Raw genomic sequence first — 18,725 nt, 5'->3', positions numbered from 1 at the left:
CAACATCAGCCCAACCCTCTTTTTTCTTTCTTTTTTTATGTTTATCTCAGATTTCAGTCTCTCCCACTCATTCTTCGTCTGTTCTTTAGTGCTCCATCCTCTTTTTTGTCTTTGCTCTCCACAGCACCACCTAGAACAGAGCCAGACAGACTGACTCTCTGTGGTCTCTATGTTTGTTTTAAAGCCTCTTTTTTCCCCCAGTACACCTCCACTTCATCCTCCCTTCTTTACAATAGAGGCTCGCTCTCACGCTCTCAACCTTCATGATTAGAAGCCATCGCTGCCTGCTTGCACGCTGTCGGCTCTCATTTTCTGCGGAATGAAAACGCACCACTCCCATTCACAGCGAAGCAGTTCAGCCATTACACTTCTCTATTACACAGGCCCTGCACTAGTTCATACATTACACAGCACTGTCAGCCCGGAATCCAGCCTCGAGTCATTGCACAAGCATTAGGACTGCGCCCACTAGACCTTTTTGGGAGCAGCCAAAGAAGTTAGTGGCCCGAGGACCAAAAGAAAGTGTTTTTTTCCAGTCTTATAAAGCTGAATACACTCTTAACTAAAAAGGGTCTATGTACATACAACGGTTCTCCATCATGGAGACTACACCTGATTAATAATATGCTGAAGAAGAAGAAAAAGAAGATGACAAAGAATCCATGCAAAAGAGAGTTTAATAGCTGACCCACTGAGAAGGAGGAGGAGGAGATGATGCTGAGGAGAACAAGTCTTTTACATGAGCAAACTTTTCAGACTTTAATGAAACAGTAGAAGCATGGCATGTGTACAGGTGCATTAATGTTTATCTTTGTACACATTGTTTTAATCACAAATGTGAGCTCTGTACAGTCCAGTTCAATCAGACGGATTTACCAAGCTATCAGCAACTAGGTTAAGAGAAGCTAACTAGTTAGCTAATTGATCTTAACATTATTCTGTAACGTTATTGTTACTTATCACATTAAAGTGATTTTAGCAAATGCATTAACCCAGATATAGCTTAGCTTACCATCATACTTTTACTGCCTCTTAATAGTTTTGTTATTGAGCTGTGTCTGGTCATCCATATGGTTTAATGCAAAACGTCCAGCTTCAGGAATTAAATAAATACAGCATCAGATGACCAAAATAGCATTTGTCAGGCATTCAGGCATTACATTCCTCATTAACCCATTTCTACCATTTCTTATTTCAATAATTCTGCCACCACTATTCTCACCATAGGTTTGTTTTCAGGAATTCTGTCAAAACGACGAACGACGATTGTGATTAGCCGATATAAACATAACAAGAACGCCTGAAGAACCACTTTAGCTCTTGAAATGAAAAGTAGAGAGTTTGTATTCTCATTTCTCACTTCTTACCTCCACCCTTCTCCAACTTGGATGTCTTAAGGTGCTTTCACCCTTGGCTTACAAATTTCCTTCCCTGATGTGCATTTGCAAAGATTGTACAAATGTTTCACAATTCATTAAGTGCTACATCCCACAGCCCAGTTGGCAAAATGCTCATGCCAGATGACCCTGCCCAAGCTGTTGGTGTGATTGGGCAACTTACATATCAAGCCTTCATGTTACAATAACACTGATACTCCAGGGCAGAGTCCTAGAGACTATTCAACAGGAACCACAGTGTGTTTAATGTGTTCTTTATAGCTCTCTATATAGGGACTGTTTCATACAGCAAGTTCAACTTTCTATGTTAACCCAGGACTAGATTCTCAAGCTATGATTAATCCTTGTGCCCAGGCATAAGAGTGATGTTTATTAGAGGAGGATGGGTTCCCCTTTTGAGTGTTGGTTTTTTGAGTGTTGGCTCAAGGTTTATTCCTCTTTCTCTTAGGGAGTTTTTCCTTGCCTCTGTCGGCATTGGTGACGCTCAGGGGGGCTCGGACCCAGATTTTTCTGTAAAGCAGCTTTTTGCGACAGCACCTGTTGTAAAAAGCTCTATATAAATAAACCTTGACTTGACTCGACTATTACAAACAGCCAATCACATGAAACATGAAGAGGAGTCAGTGGCTGATTTTACGAAGGAAAAAAAAAATCTACATAAATATGTAGAAAGTAAAGCATTTATAACGATAAAAAAGCTATGCTATCACCGGGCTAGTGCTTATCGGAATAATAATTCTTCATGTGATTGACTGCACAAACATGCAGAAAACCACCTCCATCATCCTGACTGGTACAAGAGCTGTTTATGATCTGAAATCCAGAAACTAACCTGCTCCGGAGCGATCAGGTGTGCAAGCGTAAGTTGCCAATGTGATGTAGTTTGGTAAAAGAGTGATCTTCTGTCATGAGACAGAAAATCCAGAGTTAGATTGAAATAAGTTAGCACGCTAAGCAAAAAATCCTGCTTGGTGAGACAGGCCCTGGGTCCCAGCCACTGCAAGAAAGAACAGAGGAGGTTATGAAAGCAGATACTGAAAGCACTGTAAGTAACTCAGTCTGTTCCAGCTCAAATGAAAAGTCTTGTTTTTACTTTCAGGTTTATTGTGCATGGGTGTGTCTTTTCTTTTTTGCTTTTTATATATATATATGGCCATACAAACCTCGATTGCCAGAGCAACAGCACTCTGCCCAGCACTGAATCACTGTCTGAACTGAACAAAATGGCAGCCTTTTAAAACAGCTGAGTTCAATCCAACACATTCTGTTCACTGTGTGCAATTAACAGGCTGATTGTAGCTGCTGCCATATTGGAAAAAAAAATCTTCCGTTCCCTTTGGAAAGGCACAGCAACAATATAGCTGCAGGGTCTTTAAGCAGTACCCTTATATTCCCTACACCAGTGGTCACCAACGCTGGTCCTGGAGATCTACCTTTCTGCAGAGTCTGGGTCCAACCACAATCTGCCACACCTGCTCCAGCTAATTAACTTCTTCAGAAGTCCTTGATTGGCTGGATCAGAATCAGTAGTGTTAGGTAAGGGGGAAACAGCACTCTGGGGGAAAAGTAGATCTCAAGGAAGAGGGTTGATGACCACTGCCCTATACACTGAAAACAGGAAGTGAGTTAAGGGAACAGTTGATTGAATACCTTCATTTGGAATGTTCTGCAACGTCATCATCAAACACTAAGCATTGGTGCTTTTTAAGGGAATGCAGTGACTGAGTAAACTTTGCTGCGACTTCCTGCAAAGTGATAAACCACTGTTCACTGGTCCCTGTGCAGTTTGAAGTTCCAAGTTAAGTGTTGCAAAACATTCTCAAACTACTAGCAAATAACTGTTTGATGTTTGAAGATCTTACCTGAAAAAAAAGCAGGGAACCTCAGACATTATTTAGAGAATTTCAAAAGAAGGCAAAGGGTGTCATTTTGCCTTCTCTTGAAAGATTTTATCTGTGGAATAGATGCTGAATTTGACTCACAGTTTGTACAGTGAAGAAACATACTGTAGTGTCACTGCTGTCTTAACCTTGTGGAAGTGTAGGCAGCTGAGTCATAGGGAACTTCCACTGAAACCTGTACAGGTCATTCTGGGAATTATAGTGCCAGTTCCCGGCCTTGTGTGCATCACATATGTGCTAAAGGAAGTGGGTACACCCTCAATACAGTCAAATCACTACAGAACAGGACTGTATAAAATCGGTTTGTGCATTTGATCTAAAGGATTTACAAATAGTGTCAAATTACCTGTTTTATTCTTAAGAGAATTGATCAGGCCCATATGATTACATTTAATCCATGACACCCACGTACTTCCCCTCCATTAGTTCCTGGGAATGAAACCAAACAAAGCAAAAAACAGATAATTACAGTAAAAAAACCCTTCTACAATTTTTTTTTGATTTCTGTTCTACATTTCCATTTTGGAAGAAGCATAAGGCGTTAAAAAATCCTTTGTACTACTATTGTATGGCTTGTGATTAACATGGTTCCTGTGAATACTTCGAAGGTGTTATTAAGTCTTAAAATAAATGTTGAAAAAGTGTGAAAATATTTTTTACTATTAGAGGTATTAAATTTAGGGATGAACTACTTTACAGTGGGAAATTTATAATATCCACAGCTCCAGTGTTGTGTTTAAAGTAGCACCTTTTGTTTAAACATGGGTATGTAAAATGTGAGCGTGTGGTTATTATGGCTAGAGATTGTTTTCTGCTGCTTGCTGCGAGTGATACGCCATCAAAAGCATATAATAAATACACTTCTATAATGTTTTTCACCCACAATTTGCAACCAGTTGAAAAAGAAACTATGATGGCGTCATTCTGCTTTACTGTCTGCGCTGCTTCTGGTTTTAAACTGGTGTTAGTAGAAATACAGATACATTCAAAATGGAGAGAAAGGAGCAGATTGCTGTGCGCATGTTAGAGCAATATGAAATAGTAGCATATTTATGATCAAATAAAATGGCATTTTCACCTAAGTAGTCAGATAAAACAAAAGCTATCAGTTCAGGGTTATGAAGCGATTTCACTGCGAAATATTAAAGTAACTGGAAGCCAGATAATCAGGGAAGTTAATCAAATTTGGTCATAAGCCAATAACGCACTCAGAGTGTTCATTTTGAAAAAGTAGGAAAAAACAAATCAGTCCAGAATGTCACATTATGCACATACAAAAACTTCTTTTACTGTAGTATTAATTAGCAGATTAGCAATCTTAACAAAATTGTTCAGTTATGTTTTTTGTATGAAAATATAAAAAGCTCAGTTTTCTGTATCAGCTGATACTCAGTATTCAAAGACTTGGATCAGATTGGAGGACAAAAAACAGGACAGATAAAGTCAAAAACATTGAAAAGACTGAAAGGATCAAACAATTTCAAAGCATATTTCCAGTTTTTTATTTGCATTTGCGTGTGATGAGGTCTTTTGCTGTTGATGGTCGACGTACTGCAGCAAACAAGATTTTCTATCGTTTTCAGTGAAGCAGCGATGGAAAATTACATCGAGTTAAATTTTTCCAACCTTTGCTGTCGACTGCGATGGTGGAAAAACCGGATGTTGATTTTTGGGGAACCATGAATGCTGAACGTCTCCTTGTTGAAGTTCGGGATCACCCAGAAAAAAATAAAAAATAAAGCGCCTTAAATAAGAAATGAACATTGCTAAAGCTTTTCTCAGATATCATCCCTTTTTGCCGGTAACATCAGCATGGCAACATTGCTATGGCTGTATGCCACCTTTGATGTATACCATTGCGGCACAGAGCAACGGTATTTATAACGGCAACGTGTGAACGCAGCTTTAAAAAGGTATTAAAACGCATTGAATTTGATTTAAAATTTGTTAAGCAATCCTGTATTGGACACTCACACTGGTGTGCTGACTCAAGCTAACACCATTGCATCACTGTGTCGATTGACCCACTATTCATCGACTTTATCTCATCTTTTACCATTTTACTATAATATGTGTGTTTTAAGCAGTGGAGGAAGTGTACGTGTGTTACTTTAGCCTTTAAACCACATTATACTTAACCACATGTTGCAGCCCTGTACCATTTCTTGTTGTTCAGTGGGAGCTGGAGGCCTGGCCAGAGATTTCCTGTTTGTCTCTGCCATTAGATTCAGCCTGCTGTAGCATGCAGGCTTTCATGTTCTCCCTCATAAGGTCATGTGGTTGATTAAGTGGGTTTCAGCAGAGTTTTGTGGGGAATGCAGGGCTGGTAGGTGCTGTAAATAGGAGCTGGACAGGACAGCTGAGGATTACAGAGAGGAGTGCCAACAGCTGCAAGGCTCTTTACCTCCTCCCTCTCTTTTTAAAAGGAAGGAATATAATCCATTCTTAAGCAGTATTCATCCTTCTCTTTCTGGTCCCGCTGCTGATGTGTGATCAGAGCAGTGCCAGGCGAACAGTGATGTCATAAGTGTGTGTTACAGGAGAGCAAGGCCCAGCGGGAGAGAAACTGCTATTTATGTGAATTTTACCTTCATTACTACACAACAGAAACATCCCACATGTCAGTTTAAATAATGATTTAAACTTTTCTTGTAGGCTGTTTCACAACAGGGCAACCCAACCTTAAACATGGGCTGAAGTAGAAGCCCATTATAACCTGTGATAGCAGTGAAGTGACTGGTTACTAGGGCTGGGTAATATAGGCAAAAAAATGTTGCCACGGTGATCATAATTTGTCCATTCATTATGTTCAATAATTATTGCCTACATGCATTTCCCAATGCTCAATTTTAAACATACACTATGTAAGTTTAGGCAATTTGGCGACCTCTCTGGTGGAAAAGTGTAATTGCACACAATGTGCAGAAAACATTTTGTAACACAGGTTGTGCTTTGGATCTACTACTGTCATCATATCTTCATCAGTATATAATGTAGAGCAGGCATGTCAAACTGGGAACCTACCAGGCCAAAGTACTGCAGGGATTAGTGTATACCCTCATCTAAGGCTCTGAATTCAGTTCATGAAGGCCTTGCTAATTAGCTGATGAGCTGAATCAGGTGTGTTAGTGAAGCTGTGTGTATGACGTTAATACATAAAGACGTATGACGTAGCCCGAAAACTTCTGCGAAATCTGACCCAACGCCTCTGACTTTTAAATGATTATTTCAGGCTTTACAGGGTGACCCGCAGTGGAGGACAGGCCTTATATTTTAGCTTTTCTTCTCGCTCCTGGCTCAACAGTGCTGCTTCTTTCAATTTTAACATAAACAACAACTTACATAGTGCAGCTTTAAAGCTGAATGTTATTTTGAAACTTAAAGACAACAAAAGGCTTATTCTGGTTGTTCTGTTACATCTGATATGAACATGGCAGAGGATGTGAGGCCTTCTTGTTGCCACAATCTCATTTTGTTCCACTTTTCACACGTTCCTTTGCATACGTTTAACAAGCATAGCTAACTCTCCAGCTGTCCTCATCGTTTGTGGTGTTGCAAGTAACCATTTTTCATGTTGGAGTCGAAGCCTTGTGCTAAGTACTGGATTGAAGAGCTGAACAGCACAATCATTTTATTGAAAATACCTCAAGGGTATTATCAGTACTAGAAAAAAATGTTCAATTTCGATAATTGTCATTACCATTTTATCAGCCAGGCCTAATTTGAACCATTTAATTCGGTCTCATCATTTCTGCCAGGTGGTAGGATTCGGATGTGGAAATGGATTATGTAAAAAATGGCCTAGTTGCTGTCGCTCTTATCTTTATGCTATTCATCTGTAGCTTCTAACATGGAAAATCTGAATTTTGTTTTGTCTATAAATCCCTCTTTTCACACTGAAAGCCTTTAGGGACTGACAGCATTCATTTTTCTCTGATGCATTCATTTAAACCACGCAAATCCTGCATGTTGGACAAACGCGCACTGCTACTGTACATCAGCTGTCCTCCATGGAATCACCAAAACTGACAATGTAAGAGTTTTCCAAAAAGAGAGAGAAAGAGAGAGCGTCGTTTTGTTTACCCCTCCCCAACACCCCCATACCTTCATCTTTGTAAATCGTTCTGACACACAAATGCACAAATGTCCTCAGGTGTTCCGAATGTTGTTTTGAGTTGCGAGCGAATGCCATTAGTTGTAATTGCTGACATTGCGGACTCATTTCGAGTGTGCATGCATGAGAAAGTGCACAGCTCAGGCAGAGGTACGTGTGTGTGTAGCCTCGGGGCTTGCTTTTTCCCAAAGCCTTCATTTCCTCATTTGCCCTCGTTAGTGGAGCCAATCCTTCGTTAGTGAGCGATAAAGAAGTAGAATGCGGTGCTCCAATTAAGCTCTTCGTTTTACAGGAGGTTGAGCACAGTTTGCGCATTAAGGCATATTGGGAAATCTAGCGATTGAATTAGTTATTTAGGATTAATTTGTTTTGTTTGCTTTATAAGTGGGCTAAATACGCAATTGAGACTTAATGTCTTTTTTGTTGTTCCTTTGCCTGTATGACTTTGATCTTACGATTATAATCTTAGAACTATGTGAATCTGCACCGTACATGCTCCCAGAACAGTGCTTTCCACTTTTCTGTCTGTAAATCGTCGGTCAGGTGTAATGCATTTCTGTGTATTTTTGAAGGTAACATCTCTTTTTTCTAATGTATGAAAGGGAGCCTGTTTGATGTGCCCAAGAATGCATCAGTGTATTTAATGTTGCTCACTACAAGACCCAGCAGCTAGGATATATGATACTGACCTGTCTATTAAGGGCTACAGATATTTATCCCTGGTGAGGAAATCAGGTGGTGTTGTGAAGACATGGAATATATACTAGAAATGAACAAATCCCAACTTCTGCTCTCCCAGTACCAAAATCTGAATTCACTGCATCACAAGTACCAAAGCTCAGTTAAGGCACTCATGTTCTAGCAGAGTATATAAACATAAATGTATAATAGAGGCTAATGTACCTCAGTGGAGATGATTACACAACACAAAATCTTGTTCTAGAAAGTTTATAAAGTGGCTCTGTTACAGTTATAATGCTCATGTAATGGTATCAAATGTGAAGTATTCACATCTGTCTTATATGGATTCAGTATATCAGATCAGTGCATTACTATGCTGTGCTTCACTATCATGATACTGTGTATTACAGCCTTCATCACTTCGGCCCTTACAGAGCACCGTAGCCCTTGAGAGTAATGGCGTGCACCTGAAGTTCATAAGAAAACCTGTAATGACCCATTTCCTGCACTGTGTGTGGGGAACCGAATGAAAAGAAAACACTGAGGATTAGAGGGATGAAAATAATTGGTGGATAGATTGCCCCTATTCCCCTCCAAAGAGAGTTAGTCTTGGCTTAAGCAATAGCATTATCCCAGCCCACAACACTCATATAGCAAAGCTGAAAAACAAAACTGATGCTGAGGAGCCGGTTATATGAATCTATTACACCCTCATGCGCAACTGCAGCTTCATCCATTGCAATCAACATGCATGTCCTGAGACTTTAGAAGAGCACTGTGGACAGTTGTGGTGTTCAGCCATGTTATCTACAGATACTAGTTTCAGTCATGACTGTACAACGTACAATAGTTGCTATTACAGTACTGATATCGCTGAAGGCTGCAAAGTGCAGTATATATATATATATATATATATATATATATATATATATATATATATATATATATATATATATATATATATATGAATGCAGATATAAAGGCACCAGAAAGAACTTCAGGAGTCCAAGATAAGTTTTAGCCAGGTGCAAATACATTCATCTCTCCAGGTCACATGAGATCCAAAACCCCTCCTAATACATTACATCAAAATGCATGAGGTTCGTAACTGTGGTGACAAAAACAACAAATTCCAGCAATATCTGCCAAAGTTAGCCTCTAAGTGTAAAAAATAAAAAAACAACAATGCAAAATTGTGATTTTCAGGGTGCCAGCCATCTGTTGAATAGAATTAAAAAATGAAAAGGAATAGATTAAACGGTCATATTGTGCTGATTTGCATATTACATGCTGTATGAAATTTGGATTGAAATATGATTAACCGAAGACACATGTAAATGCATGTGGTTAATCTTATGAGGACACGTTACGCTTACAAGTTGCAAGAAAAAGCCAGATGTCAATAGGGTTACAGTTCTAGATCAATGTTCTTGTGTTTTGTTGAATCAAGGCATTTATGTAGTCCAGCAAAGGCTAATTATTTTGGACAAAAAAATTCATGGTTCAGTAGTGCATGTTTTAATATACTGTAGGTCAGACCGCAGTATGTAGCAGCATAACTGCAGTACTAGCATTTTGTCCATATTGTGCAGTTCTAGTTCCAAATGTGCTCAACACCACCTGACTCCACTAATGATATCTCCTCTCCAACAAGGACGGAAACCTAATTAGAAAAATCAGGTGGGTGGTCAGGACCAATAGCCGTAGACTGCGCAGCTCTCGGAGGATTCAGCCGAGTTCCCATTATATATTCCTAGAGATTTATGGTCTTGCAGAGTTCAGTTCCCATCCTAATGGAACACACCTGGCTCTAATATTCCGACGCTCTTGAAGACCTTGATTAGCTGGATCAGGTGTGTTAGATTAGGGTTGGAATTAATATAACAAAGTCTTACAGTGGAGAGTCCCTGAGATGGGTCCAAAGCACCTTTGTTGAACATCAAAACCTCATTACACCGGCTTGCATAGATCAAAACATGATTTGTAGAAATGTATTTTATGTGTTCCCAGCCTTGAAGTCATATTTTAGGTAACCTAACGAGTTTTCAGGCTCAGTCCATTATTTATTACATTTTAAAACCCAATTTGTTTTTCTTGCTCATCTATTTGTTTTCTTATAACAGCAAAGAATATCCCAGCCTGTGTTGTGAGTCTTTCTAGCGTGTGTACATGTGTGTGTTGCAGTGAAAGAAGAGTGTGTGTCAGAAGAGGATGAGAGGAGTAGGGATGCTCTGGTTGAGGAGATGCTTCAGCAGGGAGACACAGCAGTCATTTTTCCAGAGGCACCAGAGGACGAACCTCGCCAGGGCACACCAGAGACCAGCGGCCATGATGAGAACGGTACATAATACACAAAGGCCTGACCAACAAGAAAGTTTTGTGACCAATACCTCATTTAAGGTGCTAAAAATTCAAATAACCAATAACACTGGCTGGTATACTTTAATACAGTCAAAGCAGACTCTAATAGTTCTTATTAAACAGCGCTTTACTGTCTGATATGACTTTAAACCATCAACTATGAAATGTCAAATCATTTGATCACAATGTAATAATATAAATGTTGCAGTGCAGTGTGCAGGGCTTCCTAGAAAGGTTCTGTTCTTAGCGGACATCATCATGTTAGATGCATTAGATGGCTTTTACACTTTTATTTGAACTATGATGTTGTTATTGGTTCATATTTACCAGTTCAGCCTGTATTTGTCTAATAGAAATGAGACTTAGTTAGCAGGCTCTATGTAATGAACAGCATTCCTTGCTATAGAAGTAAATGTTCATTACAATATAAAATGTAAGATCTAAATATAGGTTGCTTTTGTTTTAACAGCGAGATTTATGATGATACTGATAAATTGGCAGACTAATACAGTCATGTGGGAAGGTTTGAGCACCCTTCATCAAATGACATGTTTTGTTGATTTTCTAAGTGGAAATAAATTAAAACATCCTCTACAGAGAACACACTTCAGCACATTTTAATGCACAATTACTGTTTATTTACTGAATTTAACAAAAAGGATAAACAAATAATACATCAAATGTGGCTAAAGTTCTGGCACATTTTACATTTTTGTTTTATTTTTCCAATATGTACAGCTCAGCAAATACATACAAATTGTGCACTAGAAAAAAATGCCAAATATAAGTTTGTTCCCATAAGAGTTAAGATGTCTTAACTTATTTTCCCTGAGAAAATCAACAAGGCATGTACTTTGAGTGGGGGTATTCAATTCAAATATTTTGCCTATGACTGTATATACTAATATTTACACACAGAGGAGAATAGAAGTCATGACAAACACACCATTTTAAATTCATTGTCATGATGAAGCACAGACCTTACAAAGCTCACCTTTAATGACTCAAACATTTCCACCCCTGCTCACCTGTTTGAACAGACACTGAGAAAACGCACCTGAGCAAATCTCTCATACCTGAGAGACTTTCTCACGTTCCGGAGAGCGTGTGTGGGTGTGGGAGCTTTACACCTGTCCAGGGGAAAAGTTTAATACATTACCTGTTAACAGGTAATATGTTACCTGAGTAAAAGTCAGGCAGAGGCTGGTGGAAATGTTGGCCAGGTGCGCTCTCCATCTTCAGGAACAACTGTAAATGAATGCATTTATTATGAAGTGTACACATATAGGTATGCCTTTCAGCAGTGTGTAACCTCAATTTATATATTTATATTTATACTATATTTATAGTCTCTTGCAGTACAATTACAGTCTACTGTTAAAGTGGAATTCCAGTTACATTGGTATTAAGGCATTCAGCTATGAAAAGGTGTGTATTACAGTGATGTTTTACATCTGTTAAAGGGACGTTTCACCCTAAAACTAGCATTTAAAATATTTGTCATGTTATGTAATATATTGTGCAGTACTGTATCCCTCATACTCTGACGTACCACTTACATAGAGTCTAATGAATACAGACTTTATATTCAGGTTTTCCTAGCAGTATTATTAACTAGGCCTCCCGGGCTTCGTTCTGCATTTTCCAAAAAAAAAAAAAGAACGAAAGAAAAAATAATAGCCCATCCAAACCTGCCTGTAGTTGTATTGAAGTTCCTCCTACCTTCAAGATACATCATCAGAAGGGAGTTTTCCTTATCTTTAATCTGAAAATCTCACTCTCTAGACTATTGTTGCATCACTATAGAGGATGGGAAGGCATATTTACAACAGGTTTAGCAATGGTTAAATGATTAAATAAAAATAGTGTTGCTGTAAGGGATGTTGTTAGGCATGACACAAAGCACCAGCGAAATACAATATGGAAAAACATACAATACATAAAATTTGCTGTTAATAACAAGCACAATAAAACAGTTTTTTTACCAAATAATGTAGTTGGATAACTTCAGGCTTAATTTTATTAAATGAGTGTGGCGAGTATCTGCCATAACCCTCAGTAATATGCTCATCACTGTAATGTATGGTATAGTTTGGATGCTTCTAATACTGTGATTTATATTGATTTATTAACACAGTCTTCGTGAGGTCTGTCACTCATTTCCACACTTCCAGCAGCTCATTTTTTAACCAGGCTGAAAGAGCGCTTCCCTCTGCAGCTCATTGTTCAGCCGCGTAATTATACACCTCTTTGCAGGTGTTGTTGTTTTTGATTATCGGGCTGCCTTTGCTCTTTTTTGCTTTTCATTTCTTTTTCTCCTCATCCTTCTCTTTGTGCTGAAGATGGAGAGAGAAAGTTGTTGAGTTGCGCCGTAGCTGTCACTCAGCACACATCAAAGGCCTCTCCACATTACATTGTGTGATTGAAGTTCACATATTCCCCTACTTCAGCTTGCACTCTTCAAAACCAGTGTCATCAAAACCAGCACAATAACACACAAACACACACACAAAACACACACTTGTGCACACGCACACGCTCTCTTACTAATACATTCACACGTTTTCATCTGCAACAAAGGCGGCTCAGGGTTATTCAAGTGCTTAACATCATTTGTATGTACGCTGCCACAATACGTGCACTCAGTTTATTAACTGTACTAAACATTGTGTGTCGTGTTGTTATATCAGTGTTGTAACAATGAGCTTATCTCTCCTTTCACTTAGGACTCAAGAGTTGTAATCAAGGGTTTCCTTCATCTTTTTCTCTGTATCTCAGAAGCTCATGTCATAAGAAAAAGCACACTTTGTGTTATGTATGTGTGAGAGAGATGGACATATAAACACACACAAGCCTTTGTCCTTGGACTTGTATCTTTGTCCTTGTACTTACCCCTCTGTACTTACCTTGCTCTTTCTCTCTGTCTCTCTCTCTCTGTCTCTCTCTCTTTCTCTCTCTCAGGCACACCCGATGCGTTCTCCCAGCTCCTCACCTGTCCATACTGCTCTCGCGGCTACAAGCGCTACACGTCTCTGAAGGAGCACATAAAGTACAGGCACGAGAAGAGTGAGGATAACTTCAGCTGCTCACTCTGCAGCTACACCTTCGCCTACCGCACCCAGCTCGACCGGCACATGACCGCACACAAAGCAGACAGAGATCAGGTACTTTAACCCATTAAACTACAGCCAGTCGTTAATCTTAAGACCCATTCATTTAGCAGCTATGAATTATGTGGTAACAGCTATGAAATTAATATGCAAGCGATGGTATAAGGGTGGGCAATATGATGATATCTGCACCTATATAAGATGTTATTATGATATACTACATCACTGTATGTCACAACTTGTTTTTCTGATCATATCGTGGTTATCAACAGTGCTTAAAGAACACTGAGTAACTGCATGTTTCATAACAGTCAGCATAATTTTGTTTAATTGGATTTAGTGCAGCTCACTGTATGAATAAAATTGTTCTCCTCTTATATGTTGCACTAATATCATGTATTAGGCTTGTGACAATCATGATTTTAGCTGACAATTAATTGCCCTGTAATTGTTATGAAATTCTGTGATTAACAGTTGAGTACAGGCATAGGGTGGGCTCAAATAAACAAACATTACTCACCCCTTCTCTTTAAAGGTGTTATAGCAGAACTTGTTATAATTACAATTTATGGTTATAATTAGCACTTCTGTTGTTTTTGTGAGACCCATGGCTTGATAAATGTGTTTTCTGCACTCAGTCCAACTGATGAAATTGCACCCAATTAAATTCTGTTTGATGTGACATAAACATGATTATGAAAGCTAATAACTGTGGAAAATAATTACGGTCAGCTAAAATAATTATGATTATATGATTATACAACAAATAGTTGTGATTTTGTAAGAATTGTGACAGGCCTATTGTGTACAGTGAAAATGTTTTGAAGTATTGTGATATTATATTTTGGCCTTATTGCCCACCTCAAGTATGTAGTTATGACAGTGAGTAATGATGTAACCATTGACTCTAAATCCATCATATGCTCAGACAGTGCTTTTTACAAATGTGCCACATCATAATTATTCTAACAATATACAGAATATGGAATTTTTGAAAGTATGAAGGAACATAAAAAGTAATTCAGTTTTTAGATATCCTAAGGTTATAATGACTTCCTTAATTTGTTTGTTGTGAGTGTACATTTGTGTGCAGTGAAGCTGATGTGTGTAAATTCTTACATATACAAGAGGACTTTACACATTACTAATTTCTCTTTTTTTGTTAATTATTAAGCATTGGGATTTTTTCCATGTAGTTTGTAGACATATATGGATAAATTGCAGGCCATAACTAAACTTACATTGATAATTTAGTAGCATAAAATGTTTTGTTTCCTTCTTTCTCACTGTCTTTTTCTTCCTCTTGTTTAGCGGCATGTAACCCAAACAGGGGGTGGAGGAAACCGTAAGTTTAAATGCACTGAATGTGGCAAAGCCTTCAAATACAAGCACCACCTGAAAGAACACCTGCGCATCCACAGTGGTGAGTGCACTGTGTGTGTGTGTCAGTGTTTGTACTTTGTTTTAGTTAATAAGGTAATTTGACATCAGTATGCTCTATCAAAGTCCTGCAGATGTAGTCTCTGGCTAACCTTTAGAAGTAGGAAACATGATTGTGTTTGTATTGGCTCTTAAGCAGCCTGATTGTACAGACTTTTATTTCTAGAGATAACAGAAATCAGGTGCATTCCTTGTTTTGGAATGTCTCCTTTGTTTATTTTCATAGAAAATTTATTGCATTTATTTATTATGAAGATCTTTTCATTTTCATTTAACTAATGAACAGATTTTTTTTCGTCTATTAACTTACATAGCATAAAGGTCCTCATTTTATGAACGGTCAGAGACTTTATTCAGGTTGTGGATGAAATACGCAAATTAACTTTGTTTTTCTTCTTCACACGATCCAAGTTTAGATACTATCAGCAGTTGGCCAGCTGCTGAAATGACTATGAAATGAAAGTGTATTACAGTAGAATTGCATAAATGGGGTTAGATGTAATTCTTTGCTGATTAGACTAAGTTAAAGATCAGATATATATTTTTGAGAAAAGACAAAAAAAAAAAAATCAGATTTGACTGCCAGTGTAAACACTCCTGGTTTGTTATCTTCTCTGTGTAACAGGATTTGTCTGTGTTTGTCTCACAGGAGAGAAGCCATACGAGTGCTCTAACTGTAAGAAGCGTTTTTCCCACTCCGGTTCCTACAGTTCCCACATAAGCAGCAAGAAATGCATCGGCCTCATCTCCGTCAACGGTCGGCCGCGGCCTTCCCCGGCCACAGGTGGCGCCAAAACCCCTCAGTGCCCTTCTCCATCCCTGCCCTCCTCCCCTGCCACTGCACGCACTCAGCTCAGAGACAAACTGGACCACAGTAAGCCCTTACAGGAGCAGCTCCCACTCACACAGATCAAGTCTGAGCCACAGGACTATGAGTACAAGCCTGTGGTGGTGGCCCCAGCTGCTGGAGGAGTGAATGGGGTTTTCCAGGGCGGAGCAGCAGCCCCTCTGCAGGGGGCGGTGCAGGCTGTGGTTCTGCCAACTGTGGGCCTGGTCTCGCCAATCAGCATCAACCTGGGTGACCTGCAGAATATGCTAAAGGTGGCGGTGGATGGGAACGTGATCAGGCAGATGCTGGAGAACGCTCAGACCAAAGGCCAGCCCGCAGGCGCTGGGAGAGTGGCTATAGCCCAGGCTCCACAGCAAGTTATCCAAGCCATTAGTCTTCCAATAGTGGACCAGGACGGAACGGCCAAAATTATCATCAACTACAGCCTGGATCCATCACAGGCCCAGGCAGCCCTACAGAACTTGAAGAAAGAGCCTGTGGGAAAGAACACTGATGCCTGCAAGGCTGAGAGACTGCCTGAGGACCTGACAGTCAAAAGCAAGACAAGCAGGGACAAAACCACCATCACTGTGGGTGAGGAGAAGCAGCAAGAGAAGGGACGTGATGCAGCATCCAAACACTGTGGCAAAGAAGGACAGCAGATTAATGGGACGCACCTGGAGGAGAAAACTGAAGCAGATATTGGACTGTGTCCTGGGCAGCCACCACTAAAGAACCTCCTGTCACTGCTCAAGGCTTACTTTGCCTTAAACGCTGAGCCCACCAAGGAGGAGCTGGCCAAGATCTCAGAGTCGGTCAGCCTTCCTACCGAAGTGGTCAGGAAGTGGTTTGAGAAGATGCAGTCTGGGCAGATTCCTGTGGAATCGTCCTCTCCTGCACCGCAGGACGAGCAGGACGCTGGTGGAGACACTGACGGAACACCAGAGGAAATCCTCAAGTCTACCCTGGAGCAGGATGAGGAAAGGAGCCCGGAAGAGCAGGAGAACAAACTTCATAGCCCAGCAGAGGGAGCTACAGCTGGGACCAATGGGACAGAAAGTGGCTCAGCATCCCCTTCACCACTAAACCTATCCGCAGACGGGCCCGTCCCAGCCCGAACCGCAGAGGAGGGTGAGGGACCCCTTGATTTGTCCCTCCCTAAATCCGCAGCTGCAGCTAATGCGGCTGGCGCTCACGCTAACACTGTTTACTCGGCTCAGGATGAGCCACTGAACTTGACTTGCACAAAGAAGGAAGCGCTGGGCAATGCAAGCGCCGGTGCTGCAGTCTATGCCAGCCAAACAAGTGCCAATCCCATTAACATTGTGACCACTCAACTGCCCACGCTGGTGGCTATCACCGAGCAGGGCCATGGGCAGTGTCTGCGTGCCCTCACCACCACTAAACAGACCATCCTGATTCCACAGCTGGCCTACACCTACACCACTACAGCCTCCAGCCCAGCAGGGGGCGACACACAACAGAAGACCATACTGCAGGTCAACGGCATCAAGGTGAGAACATAAGAAGGTGATATTTAGTGTGCTCCAGAATTAGACAGCTGCAAATAATATGAACAAACGTGCTTGAAATTCACTTCTTTTTCCAATAAGAAAATTATAAAGTCCAGAGGTCCTTTTGGGTCCCTCAGATGGACCATATTTTTGCTCTATCCCAACTCACCCTAAGAATAGAGCAAAATGTAAACTGTATTGGGGGCCCTGAGGCCCAGTTTGAGAACTACAGATAGTTTTTGAAAAAATGTTATGGCTATTTTTACTAATCTTTGCTTGGGAATCTTTCTTTACACATCAGATATCCTGTGAAGGTGGCATAAGTATATACATTGTCAAAACAAATGCTTGCATCTCTGAAATAGTAAATTTATAGGAGAAAGAAAAAACATTAATGTTTATTAAATGTATATTAAATAAATGTTAATGTTATAACACTGACGCTGTTCCACATAATTTTAGACTAGTTCTGTGGGTCCATTCATCATAAAATTACATTTTTAAAGTTACATGTACACATTCTGCAGATGTTCTCCAGAGTGAATTACAGGTACATGTGGCAGAGGTAGGCAGATGAAGCATTAGGAGTCTCACCCAAGAGCTCTTTTCAGTATAGCATACTGTGTTTGCTTGGGAAAGGAATCGAACCTGAACTATGGCACAAAGGGTAGTGGTATTATCCACTATACCAAGTGTTCACACATTGTAATGTGCAGTTAGTATTTTCAGATACGATATGAGAGCAACAAAATATGCCATGCTTTGTGTTTGCGTGTAGGAAGAGAAGCAGGAGAGCAGTTCAGAGGTGGCTACTGTATTGGAGGAGCAGACAGACTCCGACTCCGGCCCAGTGAGGAAGAAGATGAAGAAGACTGAAAATGGCCTGTATGCCTGCGACCTGTGTGACAAAATCTTCCAGAAGAGCAGCTCACTGCTTCGACATAAATACGAACACACAGGTATCATTTCCATACGCACACAGACAGATTAACTAGCCCGTTCTCACCCTGGCCGAGACGTTCCCTCACCATTTAGCTGCTGGGCCTCCGAAAAATTATGAGGCAAAATGGATTTGAAGGGGAAATTATGACAGAGCTATTTAAATTGCAACATTATTATTACCTTACACATTTAACAGGGTGGAATTCACAGTTCCAAATGCTGTTACATGTGCTGGAGGGTGCGGTGAGTTATTTTTCCCTTGTCGTTTGCTGGCCAAAAGTATTACCTTTTAACATCGAACCCAGGCTGTTACATCAGAACTCTGTTAGTAATTTACTCTCTCTCTCTCTCTGGGAGCTATAAGATCGTATCCAAGCCAAAGAGCTGCTCACCTCTCTCTCTTTCTTTCTATTCAAATTCTAAGCCAAAAGTTAGC

At 40.1% G+C, this 18,725-nt stretch overlaps 1 protein-coding gene across 1 annotated transcript in view; it reads left to right on the top strand.

Annotated features, from left to right (window-relative positions):
* The window catches only part of zeb1b (zinc finger E-box binding homeobox 1b), an 86,306-nt gene that overhangs the window by 63,848 nt on the left and 3,733 nt on the right, over nucleotides 1–18,725 (top strand). The window contains exons 3-7 of the mRNA XM_036572489.1: nucleotides 10,278–10,433; nucleotides 13,416–13,618; nucleotides 14,876–14,987; nucleotides 15,654–17,347; nucleotides 18,126–18,306. Coding sequence (XP_036428382.1) covers nucleotides 10,278–10,433; nucleotides 13,416–13,618; nucleotides 14,876–14,987; nucleotides 15,654–17,347; nucleotides 18,126–18,306 — 2,346 coding nt within the window. The remainder of the gene's footprint in view (nucleotides 1–10,277; nucleotides 10,434–13,415; nucleotides 13,619–14,875; nucleotides 14,988–15,653; nucleotides 17,348–18,125; nucleotides 18,307–18,725) is intronic.

This window comes from Colossoma macropomum, unplaced genomic scaffold (genome assembly GCF_904425465.1).
Source record: "Colossoma macropomum unplaced genomic scaffold, Colossoma_macropomum, whole genome shotgun sequence".
Classification (NCBI taxonomy): domain Eukaryota; kingdom Metazoa; phylum Chordata; class Actinopteri; order Characiformes; family Serrasalmidae; genus Colossoma; species Colossoma macropomum.
Note: the sequence above shows the minus strand (reverse complement) of the source record. Positions and strands in the feature narration are given on the sequence as shown.